Source organism: Cucumis sativus, chromosome 1 (assembly GCF_000004075.3).
Source record: "Cucumis sativus cultivar 9930 chromosome 1, Cucumber_9930_V3, whole genome shotgun sequence".
NCBI lineage: Eukaryota > Viridiplantae > Streptophyta > Magnoliopsida > Cucurbitales > Cucurbitaceae > Cucumis > Cucumis sativus.
Genome location: NC_026655.2, coordinates 21767328 through 21783639, shown reverse-complemented (window position 1 = coordinate 21783639; position 16312 = coordinate 21767328). Strand labels below are relative to the sequence as shown.

The 16312-nt window shown below is 30.6% G+C and overlaps 1 protein-coding gene, 3 long non-coding RNA genes and 1 pseudogene across 4 annotated transcripts in view; 2 read left to right on the top strand and 3 right to left on the bottom strand.

Moving 5' to 3' along the window:
* LOC116404366 (UDP-glucose iridoid glucosyltransferase-like) overlaps positions 1–898 on the bottom strand; it is a 2751-nt gene extending 1853 nt beyond the window's left edge. The window contains exon 1 of the mRNA XM_031886644.1: positions 424–898. Coding sequence (XP_031742504.1) covers positions 424–898 — 475 coding nt within the window. The remainder of the gene's footprint in view (positions 1–423) is intronic.
* Positions 899–3090: 2192 nt separating this feature from the next.
* LOC116403727 lies at positions 3091–5134 on the bottom strand (annotated as a pseudogene).
* Positions 5135–7599: 2465 nt separating this feature from the next.
* Positions 7600–9915, top strand: LOC116403788. The gene is made up of 2 exons (XR_004216620.1): positions 7600–9554; positions 9664–9915. It is a non-coding gene; the product is annotated as an uncharacterized LOC116403788 (long non-coding RNA).
* LOC116403785 lies at positions 9860–11857 on the bottom strand. The gene is made up of 2 exons (XR_004216617.1): positions 11720–11857; positions 9860–10181 (listed from the first exon to the last, which is right to left on the bottom strand). It is a non-coding gene; the product is annotated as an uncharacterized LOC116403785 (long non-coding RNA).
* A 27-nt stretch (positions 11858–11884) lies between these two features.
* LOC116403795 lies at positions 11885–14392 on the top strand. Its single transcript, XR_004216632.1, has 2 exons — positions 11885–12023; positions 14091–14392. It is a non-coding gene; the product is annotated as an uncharacterized LOC116403795 (long non-coding RNA).
* Positions 14393–16312: the final 1920 nt, after the last annotated feature.

Below are 16312 nucleotides of genomic sequence, written 5' to 3'. Positions count from 1 at the left end.
TTGAATTAGTAAAGATAGATAAGTGCATTTTTGGATTATGAAAATTTGAGATATTGTTTAGAATTCATAGAAACGTATATTCCTAGATCAATTCTAACAGAAATATTCCTACAAATTAAAGCAAATATAGTAAGCATCTTCTGTCTATAATTTTGGAATCTAAAAACATTATTCTTATTATTCACATTCAAAAATAAAAATAAAAATGAAGTTTTAGCGTTTGTTATTATAGTTTAGGTTATAAACCGATCATAATATAGTTTATGTTTAGAGTGCATGCTAATATATAATAAGTTGTATTTAAAGGATAAATTATTTTAATATGAGTTTAGATTTTTCCAAAATTAAATTCAACAGTAAAAATTTAATTGCATTACAAAACTATAGACCAAAATAAAAGTTATATATATATATAATCCACACCTTGATCAAGTAGAGGAAGACGACCCTCTGCATGAAGTTGTAGAACAACCAGCCGACTAATACATGCCGCTATGCTAGTTGTTCGAAGCACCAAACTTCGAACCCCAAAACCACTAGCCACTGCCTCACAAAAGTACATGGCCTCATCGTGTATTACACACATGACATCTTCGACGATATTGGCCAAGATGTCCTCCAAGCTAGCCTTGCAATTATCATTGATGGCGAGCAACACCGAGGCCACATCCAAAGACACGAGGAGGTCATTAGGGAGTTGGTCGTTGAGGTGGACGAACGTGAAGTCTGGGTGGCGGTTAGAGTTTATGGAGTTGAAGAATGTGTGAGCAATGGTTATTGAGAAGCCATTGTGGTGTAGGTATGTTGCTAGATGAAGCATTGGGTTAATATGGCCCTGGTATGGACATGGCACCAGTAGTAAACGCCTTCGTTTTGAAATTTCCAATGTCTTCTCCATTGGGTTTTTTTATTCACATCAAGAAGAAGAAGCAGAAAAGGTTTGGGGTTTGCTATTAAGAATGGAGCTATCAAACAATACATACATACATATATATATATATTATGAGTCAGCTGGCAACCTAAACCACTAGAGGCCGGCTGTCTCGTCTTTTTGTTCTTGTTACTTTACCTGTGCTCACAAAATAATTGAATAGTACAAATATTATACTCCCTTTCATAATGGTTTTGTTTTATTAAAAAATAAGTTTATAGAAACTATTTTTACCTTCGATTGATTCTTTTATTTTGATATTTATGTTCTATTAAACCAAAATTTGAAAACAAAAAATGTAGCTTTCAAATGTTGTTTTTGTTTTGGAATTTGGTGAGAAATTCAATCATTGTATTTAAGAAAGTTTCAAATTATTCTAAAACACACAGAAAAAATAGGTTGAATTCTTTTTTTTTCTAAAAGTAAAATGGTTACTAAAAGAGGCTTAGTAATTTCTATAATTTAAAATTTTAAAATTTAATTACTATGCTTATAAGTAGTCTCAAATTTTATATCAAACTAGAGATTCCATACTGAACCAAAGGTGTGAAGAGAACGGTGGTTCTATAACAAAGGAACCTTTCACTGCGGTACTTCCTTTAGGTCTACTAACCTTATAAGAAGATTTGTGGGCATGTGAATGTTGTTTTGTTCAGCTCTGTCTTCGGTGGAATGACATTGCAAAAAGAAAGTGTTTAAAAATAGTTTTTTGGAATAGGGATTTTATTTTGTTTTACTCTTTCTCTACTGTGAAGGATTTGGTCGGGCTGGTATTCTTTGTATTGTTGTTCTATTCTTTTTCAGAGGGTATGCAAAAAAGAAAGTAGGTTTTTTGAAGTTATCAGAGTGAAAAGTGTGGAAAGTACTCTTTGAAGATCTGCCTATCAAGTTATTTAGTAGAACTTGCACCGTGTAAGTTATTTTTTGACAATCTGATTGGTTGCTGAGTTTCTTTGATGTGGAAGTTAAAACTTCTTTAGAAGATGAATTGTACAAACGGTAGTTACGACTTGATGAAGGACGATATTTAGGGGTGACTCTCTTGATTAACACCTTATATGAGTTGCATGATTAAGGGGAGGATTTTGTTTAGCTAAATCAAACTTTGAAATAGTAGTGATAAAGTTCTGATTCAATAAACTGTACCACTGTTTAGTGAGAGGGTGAATATGAATATCTATGTACTAAGAATCAGATTATGATTTATGATTATCAAAGTAATAAGATCTCTGATTTCGGGTCAAGGACTTTCCAAATGTAGATGTTATGTCATCGAATTAGGTTAACAATGTTGTGTGTCACTAGTATCTTTACTTATTGTTTTCATTGTTGTTTTCTCTGTTATTAACTGTCGAGAAGATTTGTGAAGCTCCTCAAAAAAAAGGATTGCGTGTATTACTGGACTTTCCTATTCGAATTTTTTTTTTTAATTTTTGACAAGGGAGAATTTGTTGGGTATTTTTGTCAAAAAGAAATAATAAGTTTCTTTTCATTATTATTAGCGTGGTTATTTAAATAAATGATATTATTCAAAGATATTTTTTTTCTTCTCAATAGGAATCTTTTATCTATATCTTTGCATAAAGAAGTTATCGAAGATTATCGTGATCTTTAAATAACTAAGCTATTGGCTTAGCTCAACGGACAACAGAAAATTGATTTCAAATAAGTCCTCTCTTGGAGACTTATTATTCGTGAAGGTAGTCGAATTGCCTTCTTTATAATGATATATACTGAAGTTCTACAAGTGGTTTTTACACTGCAACGGTTGACAATAAATATGAAAGAAAACTGAAATAGTTGAATTGCGGTCAATGAATTCAGGGGGCCTGAGTTTATCTTCAAAAAGATTTAAACACAAATTCAGGGGAGCTTGTCTTCGATTAAGTTTTTGTTATAACTTAAGAGTGTTGTTGCTTGTTCATTTGAATCTTAATAATATTTCTCATCTGAGCTAAACTCTTTAGGCAAAGATATAGATATATGTAGTATTTTCTGAACCGGGTTAACAAAACATTATGTGTTATTTGTTCTTTCTATTTCTTTAGCTTTTTTTGCTGTTAATTACTTTCAATATAGCTAGACAATATTATTGATCATCACGTTAATTTCAACATACTTAGTTAAAATAATAGAGGTTGATTAAGAAGATTTCAACATACTTAAGTTAAAATAATAGAGGTTCATTGAGAAGATTTCAACATACTTAAGTTAAAATAATAGAGGTTCATTAAGAAGAGAGGTTGATCTAAGAAGACATAATGAAATCAACAAGCTCTCTCAAGTTACGAGAACAGGAGCCACCTTCCCTTAAACAATCTTCAATTCTTCTCTTGAAATCCATTGCTCTTTCTCTCATTTTCCTCCCTTCTTCTTCCACCATCAATTTTCTAATACCCTTTTCCACTTCATTTCTTTTCAACTCATGACCTTCCAAAGTCAACCCCACTCTCCAAACACAACTAATATACCTTGCATTCCCTCTTTGATCTCCTGAATAAGGCTTACATAACATTGGAACACCCTCACTCAAACTCTCAAGTGTAGAATTCCAACCACAATGGCTCAAAAATCCACCTACAGCCCTATGAGCCAACACTTCCTTTTGTGGAGCCCATTCCACAATACACCCTCTATCTCCAGCCTTCTTTTGAAACTCTTCCAAAACAAATCCGATCCCATCCGAGCCTCGAACGGAGCCAGGGCGAACGACACACAAGAATGGTTGATTGCTATTAACCAACCCCAAGCCATCTCTTGGAGTTCATGGTTTGTTAAGAGGGCAACACTGCCCAAGCTGACATAGATGACTGAGTTGGGAGGTTGTTTGTGGAGCCATGGGAGGCAAGTGTAGTCTTCATTGAGCAAACTTGAAGAAGATGAGGTTGGGGAAATCTTGTGGATTGGGCCAATTGCAAAAATAGGGATTTGGTTGCAAATATTGGCTTTGAATTTGGTGAATTCGGATGGTTCAAGAAATGGGATTGTGTTCCAAATCACACCTGAAGAAGTGGTGAGATCGTGCATTTTGTGGACTAGTTTTGTTGATTGGGAGATATCTGAAAAGGCTGAGATTGGTAAGTCTTTGTATCTCAAAGGATGGAGATTTGGTACCTCATCTTCCATGAACCCTATTAAATAATTATTGTGAGAATCAGTTTGAGAGATTATTTTATATAATTCTTTTAAATATGCAGTATATATATAGAGGTATATTAGATAAAATATACTTATCTTTTCTAGATCGAGTTCTGTTTTCACATTAGATAACATAGAGTTCTACCTATCTCAAAATCAATAGAAATAACATCTATTCAGCTTATCTTGATACAAAGTATTAAGTTTTTTCTACTTTTTATTTTGAAGTTATTTTGATCTATATGATGTTTATGATCTTTCAAATTGATTTGTTAAACTTGATAGATCAAAGTTTCAATTTTATAAAAACTTCAGAAACCGAAACTAAAGGTATAACATTGTAAAATCTTAAAATTAAATCTTGCTATGAAAAAACCAAAACAAAACTTGAACTCAAAACTCGAGAATAATTATATTTTGAAACTCATGACAAAAAAAAAAAAAAAATTAGAATCAAAATCCAGCAACTAAAAAGTAAAAAAGAGGTAAAATATGAAAATGAACAATATACATTTCCATATACCTTGATCGAGTAGAGGAAGTCGACCCTCCGCATGAAGTTGCAAAACGACGGAGCGACCAATACACGTCGATACGCTGTTTGTTCGAAGCACCAAACTCCGAACCCCAAAACTGCTAGCCACCTCCGCACAAAAGGTCATGATCTCATCGTGTATTACACACACAACGTCTCTAAGGACAGTGGCCATGGCTTCCTCCAAGCTAGCCTTGCAATTATTGTTGACAGTGAGCAACAAGATGGCGATATCCAAAGATGCGACAAGGTCATCGGCTAGGCAGTCATTGAGGCAGATGAATGTGAACTCCGGATGACGATTAGGGTTTGGGGAATTGAAGGATGTATGAGCAATGGTTATAGAGAAGCCGTTTCTGTGTAGGTATGTTGCTAGATTAAGCATTGGGTTAATATGGCCTTGGTATGGACATGGCACAAGTAGTAAACGTCCGTGTTTTGCAACTTCTCTTGTCTTCTCCATTATTTTTCTTTCTCTTTTTCATTCACAAGAAGAAGAAGAAGAAGAAGAAGCAAAGGGGTTTTAAATAATGGAGCTTTAATTAGTGTGAAAACATTATCAGTAGTTTGCCAGCTGCTGACACAACCAAAACCCACTACTGGAGCTGTTTTGGTTTTTTGTTCTTGTTGTTATTGAACTTGCATGTGAAGGTGCTGACAAACAGATCGTGTCTTCTAGATATCATAAAAAAAACGAGGTTGAAAGAAATAACCCATGGTGTGGATAACAATTTAGTTTCTATATTTTTAGATTTGTAAGTGCAGTTTAATCGCTAAGCTTTAGTAAGCTAGCAACTAGTTAATTCAATTATACTTTTATATGATATTTGGTTTTATAAGTGAAAATTTTCATTAAAGTTAAGTATTGGTTTTTATTACATAACCACTTAGTGTTCCTATAGGTTTTATATATATTGGACTTTCCATAAATTACATTTATAAACTTAATTATATGTGTAAGATATCATATTAAATCATACCTATGATAGACCAGACCAAATCACTGTAAATAGTAAAGTCTAAAGGATTAAATATTACTCGTAAAATTTAAAGACTAAGGAATGGTTAGGATTATAAAATTAAAAGCATATAATTAGAATGAATTGTTTTTTTTTTTTTCCTATTAAAAGTTAGGGGTTAGAAATATTTTTTAGGCTAGAAAGTGATTGTTGTAAGAAAATTAAACATGGATTGAGACTTAGTGTATTTTGTTTAAAAATAAAATTTAAAAAACATCTACTGAGCCAATACAGTAAAAATTAAGATATCACATATTAAAATATAATTTTGATAGATATTTGATTTTATTTTCAATTCTATATATTCTTGAAACATTGTCAAAAAATTTAGGATATACTAAAAAAAAATATTTATAAATATTTAAAAAGACAATCCAAACCAAAACTTGCTATCGATATTTTTTATTAATTTTATATTACAAGAAATTGGGATTTTTTCGACGCATAAAAATTTATCGGAAAACGAAACGTTGCTAGAAGGAGGTCTCTTTCAACACACCAAGTCCAACATCAGAGGGGGTGTCTGTTCCCGATACATGATAAGGCATGCCAGGACTGCCTGGAATAATTAATTATACCATTAGATTTCCTTCGACGTCACGTTAGAAACGTTGGAAAAAATGATAATACATATTAATTATACAGTGTCGCGTCGAGTAAGGGCAAAACATTAATTGTATCGTTGGCCATCCTCCGACGCGACGACAGAGATGTTGGGAAAAAGGGTACATATTTCCGACACCATTAGTGATGTGTCAAAAATATGTTGGCCATCCTGATGTTTTTCGTGCAGCGTCGAGAGTTTTCCTTTTAATAAATCATTATGTAAAATAGAATTGAAAGAGAAAAGAGAAAGACGAGAGAGAGGGAGGGAGACCAAGAAGAAGAAGAGTTCTCACCTCTTTGCCGTTCATCGCCATTTCGTTGTCATCGTCTTTCGTCGCTCATTGTCGCATATTGGTGAGTAGGTTTGTTTTATATTAGTTTTAATGTAATTTATTTTTGTTTAGACTAGAAATTATTATTTGAATTTGAAATTATGTTTTAGGAATAATATTATGTTCTAGGAGGGGTTGTAGAATCATTGAATTGAAAATTAAAGAGGGTTTAGGATTGGATTATAATTTTTAAGGAGGGGGTGTTGAATTAAAAATTAAAGAGGGGTGAATAAAAAATTAATGGAGGGGGTGAATTGAAAGTTAAAGAAGGGGTCGGTTGAATTGGAACTTTTAGGTAGAGAAGGGGTTAATAGAAAATTGAAGGGTGTGGAGGTTGTAGCATTTAGTTCAAATTTTATTGTTGTTTATTTTTTAACAGTTTCGTTTGTTAGAACTACTAAGAATTTGTTGTTGATTTCTTATCGCTATCCTGCAATTAGTTATGATAGTCTCTTCTTTTTAGTGCAAACTTGATTTAGAATTAATTAGATATAATAGGGTGTTTGGTTAGTCTACTCAGGCTATCATGCAGTTATGCTAGCCTTCGTAGTTTGAACTTAGCTTCAGTTAAAAGATTGGTAGGATTTAGCATAGCTTATTCATCGAGTAATTAAGTTTAGGGTTTGGGGGAATATAGGACTAATGATCAAACATATTTATGTTTTAGGTCTTTAACGATGGACAAGGGTTGGATGAAAGTTAGGAATAAGTTATTAGTTAGATTGTCAAGCTCCACATTGATGCTTACGGACGAATAAGGTGTCCATATAAGAGATGTATGAACTCAAATTGGTACTCATTAGAGGAAGTGGAGCGACATCTATTGACCATCGAAATATCCCCATCCTATACAAAATAGTTGTATCGTGGAGAGGCAGTGAACTTCCATAGAAGTATTGAAAGGTTTGATAAAAGAACCAGTAGTAACCCCTTTGATGAAGGAACTAGTAGTAACCCTTTTGATGAAAAAGATGAGATGTTTGGTATGCTTAATGATTTACAAGCTACGATTGAACAAGAACGAAAAATAGATGAAGGTTTGGAGAATGAGATGCCCTTCAATATTGGGGTAGATATAGAAGAAGAAACAGAAAACATATTTAAGGACTTATTGTATGAAGCTCGTAGTGAGTTATACCCTGATTGTTCTGAATAGTCTTCACATCTTTCAAAGAGTTCAGGGTCGACTGTTATAGACATTTCAAACATCAACCCAAAACAGGCACATGCCAACCCACCTAACATATTGGTGGGACATATGGAAGGTTGACACTTACTGTGCGATCACTACATGAGCTGTGCATTTCAGGTGAGATCTACAAATTGCAATGGTATGTGTTATTTCACTTAATTTTCTTAACGCGTGTGTACTTTTAACAAACATTTTCATGCAGGAGCAATCACAAACGAACAAGGTTGCTAGGCAGAAGCAGTCTTACAATCATGATGAAGTCGTTTTTATAATGACAGCATGATCTCGCTGAAGAATGAGGTCTGGAATTATTAAGAGAAACCCACGCTCGTAATGGACAATTTATTTCACAGGCGGATGCAAATGCGCATGTAAGTTTAAATTTGATTTTGTCTTAATTTTGTACTTATACTTCTCCGATTCATAACTTACATAAAATTTTATCTGTCGCAAAGTCAAATGCTGAAACTTCAGTCCTAGCGTACCCCAGAGGTTTCTCAGCCACTCTTTGAGGATGATATTTACGAGATCGTTTTGGGTAAGTGTCCAAGCTACTCAAAAGGTCTTGGTTGGGGACCCAGGTCCAAGTCTCATAACAGTGTTGCTAGTAGTTCTTCGACCACATGTTTGCATTCTACAACGGTCGAAGAACAAGCTAATGTAGTCTTCATTGAGAGCTTCAAGAAGCTAAACACGTGATTGAAAGGTAGAGAAGGATGTTCGAGTTGCAGTATAAACAAATGGAAGAAATGATGAAAAAGATTGATGAAATGAGTCGGCCATAGAGAGAACCGTAAGTGGAGAACTTGCTGTACTTATTTTTGAACTTTAACGTTGTTTACTTTGCAAAAGAGATAGATTATCTAAATAAAATCGTTTGATAAAAAATTGAAATTCATATAAATTAAAACAAAACAAGCTATCTTAATTAATTCTCTATACTAACAATTGAGTGGTGGAAGATCGAGAGAATCTAAATTTAGATACAGATCAATTTTCGATCGACTAGATATCTTACTCCCATAAACCAAGAACCCAATCGAATATCCGATCACCGCCTCTAGCAAAATTCCCACATTATATTACATGACCGCCAACGTAATGATGAAAGCCAACCCCACTCTAACGTAGTAAAGAGTGGTATGAACCAGGCTGGCAGTGAGGTTGCCCATGGCGGATGTGGGGAATTTAGTGTGTGAGAGCCACTCCACGATGAAGGCAAGGAGAAAAACAAAAATTAAAGCGATGACTGAGGAGAAAAAGCAACCAGGAAAGAGGATCTCTATCGTCTTTCCCCAATAAAATGTCATGTGGGTTTCCATTGTTTGATTGCAATCAAATAATGAAGTTGAAATTGTACTATCAAATAATGAATTTGAAATTGTACTATCAAATAAAGCTGTGAGTGTACTACAAATTTGCTAGTACTGAAGCTTTCTTTTTTTATTATTTCACATTTTATTTGAACACTTAAAGAATGTGTCTTATAAAATTTATGCTCGAAAGGAAATAAAACAACACTTGAGATTAAGAGTTGAGATGTAATAACATTTAAGATTAATGTTATTTCATTAAAAAAAAAAAAGTCTTGCAAGAGTCCTGCTAGCAGTTCTTCGACCACATGTTCGCATTCTACAGTGGTCGAACAAGCTAATGCAGATCTTATTAAGCAACAAAGACTCGAGCTTCAAGAAGCTAAACACGTGATTGAAGAGCAGAGAAGGATATCTAAGTTGCAGTATAAACAAATGGAAGAAATGATGAAGAATATTGGAGAAATGAGTCGAGCATAGAGAGAACCGTGAGTGGAGAACTTACGATACGTATTTTTGAACTTTAACGTTGTTTACTATGCATTATTAGTTATATTAGCATTATATATATCTAAATTTAATTTTTTGTCGTTGTAGGTGTGGACTTGTTCAATATAGTGCTCGCAGCTAAATTATTTTAATTTTCTTTTTCATGTAATTTTTTTAACAAATTTGAAACTGTGTTCTTACGACAAATGTTTATTTAATTATAATACAATTTTGATTTGGATATATTATTTACTATTTTGGTTGTTCAGTTTTTATTTAAATTAAGTCGAATTGGAATCGAATAGAAACTACAATCGAAACAAAAAATTTAAAATTTAAAAGATAATAATTAAAAAAAAACTAGAATTATTATTTCCAGCGCACAAACTGCATCAGTAAATAGGTCTTTCCGCGACACATGTAAGATGGCATCAAGGATAGATTCCACGACGTAGCGTCGGGAAACACCTTCTCCCGATGTTCACGAGGACGTTGGCAGAGTCATATAGGTTACCCCAACACATTGATGTCGTCGGTCAAATGAACGTTGGGGAAAAGTCAATCCCAACGCATCTTTGTATTGCATGGGGAATGGGTCTCCTGACACAATTTTTTCGATGTATTTCCTGAAGTTGAAGAGAACGTCAGAAAAGATGTGCCCGATGCTTTTTGTAATCATCCCGACGTCGTACTGCGTCGGGAAACTACCAAGTTCTTGTAGTGATTAAGGAGTGTCCACAAAAGTAGCAAGATTTTTTTAATGATAATAGAGTTTATTTCACTACATTTTTTAAATTGTAAAAGTAGCAAATTTAAAAGTCGATAAACCTCTAATAGCCTTATGTGGCCCTTCAATATTGGTCAAATAGTTGTTTGTTACATTAATTACTTGTCATATTTGTCATATTCGCAATATATAAAAAAAATATCATAAACTATTTTTTTCTAAATATTTTTGTGATGGGATGCAATTTCTCTAATTTTAAAATAGTAATTGAAGTTAAAATATATGAAACGTGCTTTTCATTTTAGAATAAGACAATTTGAATATTGTTAGGAAATTGGAGCCAAAACCCAAAGGCCAAATTTTAATTCTTCATCCATATCAAAACTTTTGATTGGATAAAATATGAGGTGATAGTTTTCTAGAGAATTTAATTGGCCACTAGGAGGTGGGTAAAAGAATTTCATTGGATTGATTTGGAGGTCAGATTCCTTCAATTTTCTAAAGAATAAATGATCCATTTAGAGAAATGACAAACTATTCACAATTCTTATGAATCAATTCTCTTCCAATTTCAGTAATTTTTTTTTGTTGTGTTCTATACTTTTTTACTTTCTTTTAAAAGTATTTCTCTTCATTTTTTAAATCATTCCAAAAAGTTCGATCTTCTAAAAAAAAGTAATATGTTATATTCTCAAAAATAATTAGTCTCCAAACACTAACACTAGGATGAGTAAAATTGTCTTAAGATTGTTCTCAATATCTCAACCATATCAAAGTACAAAAACACCTAAAAGAGAAAAGATTAGAAAGATGAAAGTCTAATTTTGTTTTGATTTATGAGTTTGCTTATCGTTTTTTTCGAGTTTACAAGTTATCGAGTTGCAGTTGTAGTGTGATGTGTGATGCAAATTTCTTTGCAATCTCCATTTACAGTGTTGAAAAAGGTATATATTCATTAAAACAAAAAGTTTCATAATAAGGAGACTAAGATAATTACCAAAAAGTAACGAAGATAAAGTATACTAAAAATATAAAGAGAATATAAACTTCCCCAATGTTCAATTAACATATTCATTTTTAGAAAATTATTATAGTTAAACTCTTTTATATTTATTAGTATCTCAACAAAATACTAAATATAAAATTAATTTTTTTATGAAAATAAAATTTAATTTAAGTAATTAAAATTCTTCCAACTTCAAAATTCAAAAGAGATAGATTATCTAAGTAAATTTGGTCGATAAAAAATTGAAATTCATGTAAAACAGAATAAACTAAAATTGAAATTCATATAAAACAAAACAAACTAAAATTGAAATTCATATAAAACAAGACAAACTATCTTAATTAATTCTTTATGCTAACAATTGAGTGGTGGAAGATCAAGAGAATCTAAATTTAGATTTGGATCAATTTTTGATCGATTAAATATCTTACTCCCATAAACCAAGAACCCGATCGAATATCCAGTCACTGCCGCTAGCAAAATTCCCACGTTATATGACATGACCGCCAACATAACGATGAAAGCCAACCCCACTCGAATGCCGTAAAGAATGGTCTGAACCAGGCCGGCAGTGAGGTTGTCCATGGCGGAGGTGGTGAATTTAGTGTGTGAGAGCCACTCCACGGTGAAGGCAAGGAGAAAAACAAAAATTAAAACGATGACTGAGGAGAAAAAGCTCCGACCAGGCCAACCGGGGAAGAGGATCTCTATCGTCTTTCCCCAATAAAATGTCATGTGAGTTTCCATTTTCTTTTTGGTACATTTTGTTTGGATTGCAATGAAATAATGAAGTTGAAATTGTACTATCAAATAAAGTTGTGAGTGTACTACCAATTTGCTAGTACCGAAGCTTTCTTTTTCTTGTTATTTCAAATTTTATTTCAACACTTAAAAAATGTGTTTTATAAAATTTATGCTCAAAATGAAATAAAACAGTACTTGTAATCAAGAGGTGAGATGTAATAATATTTAAGATTAATGGAAATCGGAGAGTATTAAAAAGTGGGACTAATAGACGGAACAAATATGGTAAAAATTTATATTATATTACAATAAAAAAGTGTTAAAACATGACAAATTTTATATTACAAACTGAGTCCGTCTAAACTTAAATTTTTTTTATTACTTTACATTACAATTCTATCCAATTACAGTGTCCATCAAATAATCCTAAACTTATTTTTCTTAATTAAGTCATTGCAAACATACATTATCAAAAGACTCCTAGTGATGGCACATGGATTAAATCTCACTCTTTCAAATTTAAGTTTTTCCTAATTTCACTCACTTTAATTTTTCTTGGCTTTCACCCATTTAGGTTTAGATTTAGGTTTTTTTGTTCTTTGCTTTTCTATGGTAATGGAGAATTGAGATCAACCTATGTGTGGAATAATTTTTTAAAAAGTTATATAAATGATAACAAAACAAAATATCCAAATTAAAAAAGGTATGTTTTAAAAAATTAGAACAAATTTCATTTTGGATCCAAAAATTTTGGATTGATCCTCAAATTATCTTCAAGTGATCAAATGTCTAATAAACACTCTAAGGTTCAAATATGTGGTTAGAAATATTAACAATAAGTTTATTTGTTCTTAAATACAAACTAGGAAGGAATATGTGTCATCTTTAACCAATTATTTCATATTATTCATGGTAAACATTCTTTTTTTTCTTTAAAAAATTTCAATTTTAACATTTCTTTTAATGATTTTGACAAACCATTTCTTTTATATACATCAAATTTCAATCAAGGATATTTATGAAATAACTTTGCAAAATTGGCAAAAAAAAAAAGAAAAAGAAAAAAAAAAAACAATCTTCCCTAGGTACATTTTCCTAATTTTACCATAGCAATTTAACAAATTTATCTATTAACGTTATAAAGCAAAATGTATCAAATAGATTCAAAATTACTAAATATGCTTCATTTCTTATCATAGTATATATTTACTATATTTTTTTACTTATGGCTTAAAAATATAGAGCCAAATTTTTATATAATTTTATACAACTTGATAAGCACAAATTATCAAATTTTTTTATAAAAAATCATTTAGATTTGGACAATTTAAATGATCCCCACATCTAAACTATAAAAAAAAATCTTGAAAAATAATAGTTTTAGATTTAAGTGGTCAAATTCTATCCAAATCTAAATGATCTAGAAAATATTGAAAAAAAACTCATTTAGATTTGAACCTAAATCTAGCCGGTCAAATCTAAACCAAAAATCTGGTTAGATATCATAGCCAAATATAAACGGTTATATAGCCAAATCTAAACATACCAAATATATTACATGGACGTGTTGTGATTGGATCATTTTTTGTATTTTTTATTTTGGTCATGTGAGTTTTTTCTATTTTTGAAATTATTTAGTGTAAATATTTTACCGATAAATTATATTTTTTGGAAAAAAAACCCTAAAAAAAGTGAAATATAATCATTAATTTAAAGATTTTTTAGAAAAGATATATTTTAAATGTATGAGTGTTGAATAAAATTTGTTGACAAGAATCACAAATTGTCACGTCATTTACTAAATTAATGATGAAAATACAAATAATTAAATTTGGGATTAATTAAAAAGTTAACCTATGTTCCAAATTTAAATTGAAGACATAAATTGGTCCATTCGGATGATGTCACATGTTTTCATTATGACCGTTGGATCAAGTTAATTATTTTGGTTAGATTAAATATTATTTACTTGGGTTTAGCCCATGAGTTACCAACCAGAGAACTCTACAAATAATATTACAAGGGTTGTAAATTTTTTAATTCTTTTTATATTTGCAGGGGTTGGAAATTTTTTACTTCAAAAAGTCTAAGAGAATTCTCTCAAGAGCTAGAAGATTTCCTAACTCATGAAGTCGATTGTCCTCGAAAATTGAAGTTTCTTTAGAAATACAAGCTTTCTTCCAATAACTTCAAGAACATCGCGTGTTTCGTTTCCTCAAATCAAATGTAAGCATCTAATCGAGAGAGAATCAGATGATCAAATACTAGAGATCGAACCACGTCATATCAAATCATCACAAATATAATGTCAACTTAAGTTCAACTCCACAAATCAAAATTCTCCAAAAATTTCGTGTGAAGAATTGAAAATGTTAAAAATATTTTTTAAAATTTAGAAGGGACGGGAGATTAAAATGGAACAAAACCCAAATTACAAGTTATAAGATAGTATTTTAATTAAAACAATTCATACCTTTTAAATATCACATTTGAGAGTAAATTGCAACTTGTCTACCATGTGAATATATTTTTGTATCTTTTTCGAAACTAAAAGCACACGTGTGAAAATTCAAACTTGTGTTGATATTTTACCTTAATCAATTGAGTTATATATACAAAGCTACTAATTTCTTTTTAATGACTAAACTTCTTGTAATTTATGATGGGTGTAATTTAGCCTCATCAAAACAGGCCCAAAGCCCAAACACAAGCCCAATCTTAGTCCACCCAATATACTTATCATCTAAACATTATATATATTAAAAAAAAAGTAAAATTTGTAATTTTTTAAAAAAAATATACATAGTATATTGTAGTGTAGTAAACATAAACTAAAAAAAAAAAAAAAGTTAAAAACTAATTTAAAAAATTAAGACAAAATTTTATTAAATTTTAATAACATTTTACTAGAAAAAAAATTGTCTAACATATACACACATAAAAATATATTTAAATAATTAAATCATAAATATTCAACAAACCATCTAAGTGCCCAACATAAATGTCTTATTCATGATAAGAGTGAGATGTAATTAAAGTCGAGGACCTTTATTCTTTCTTTGCCATTTTAGTTTGGATGTACGAGGGACACATGCACCCTCATACATCGAGATACATTACTTATTTGAATTTGTCACTTTATTACTAGACATAAGGTTTGGATAGTTGCTTAGTATGATGTGAGAATAAGGTTTGCACGCCGTATGAAGTTTTTCTTTATTGCTAGTGTGATTTTTTTTTTATGTTTTTAGAACTTATTTATTAAAAATTATTTGGTAGTGTGTAAAATGAATCATTAATCAACTATTTGAATTCAAACAAACTAAAAAATTAACCTAATAGCTTATAGGTTAAAAGAATTCATAATTAAATGGCATAACTTTTAGGATTTAGGATTTAGAGGTAAATTACTTATTTGCCATTTACAAATTATAATTAAAAGCTTAAATTAGTAAACTATTTAATTTTCTTTTATTTTTCAATTATTGTATACAAAATTTTAAATGCATTCATTCTATATATTTAGATTTGGAATGAATTTAAAAATCTTTTACATTACTTATAGTTTTCAAGGTGTTAAAGCTATACTCAAGTGAAAAAAGAAAAGCTTGATTAACCACAAGTTTTTTGGACTATGATCCCTATCATTTATTATATATCTAATTTCCTCATTTCTTTCTCTTCCCATGATAAGTTTGGAAAATATCTATTCCTAAATAATAAATAAACAACAATAATAATAAACAACGATCTTACGTGTACAAAAAAAATGGCAAAATAAATATAAGATAGAGAAAAACTAATTCAACTAACACAAAATCTATAACCTTTTTGTTTTTTTAGTTACAGTAGTCTTTATTGATCTTTTAAAAATCAAAGTTAAATTTTGGAAACTAATTTTTTAAAAATTGCTTTCAAAATAAAATTAACCCAACTTTTAAAATTTACAAAAGAAAAACGAAGAAAGAAAAACTTTGTTTAATTTCAAAGAAGAGTAGCCAAATTAAAGGTCCCACTTTGTTTATTTGACTATTATGGTTTTCTTTTTATCTTTTTCTAAATGGGACCTTTAATTTCATACTAACATTAATACTCATCTTTTGGGTCTTGTTTTGATCATAATTATAATTTTTTAAAATAATAATTTAAATTTCAATTGATATTTTTTTTTTAAAATTAAATTTACTAGACATCACCGATGGATTTAGTATAGGCTCATCAACTTTATCGTCTTTATATAATATGTATAAAAAAACTAATTAATGTATAACATTTGTAGG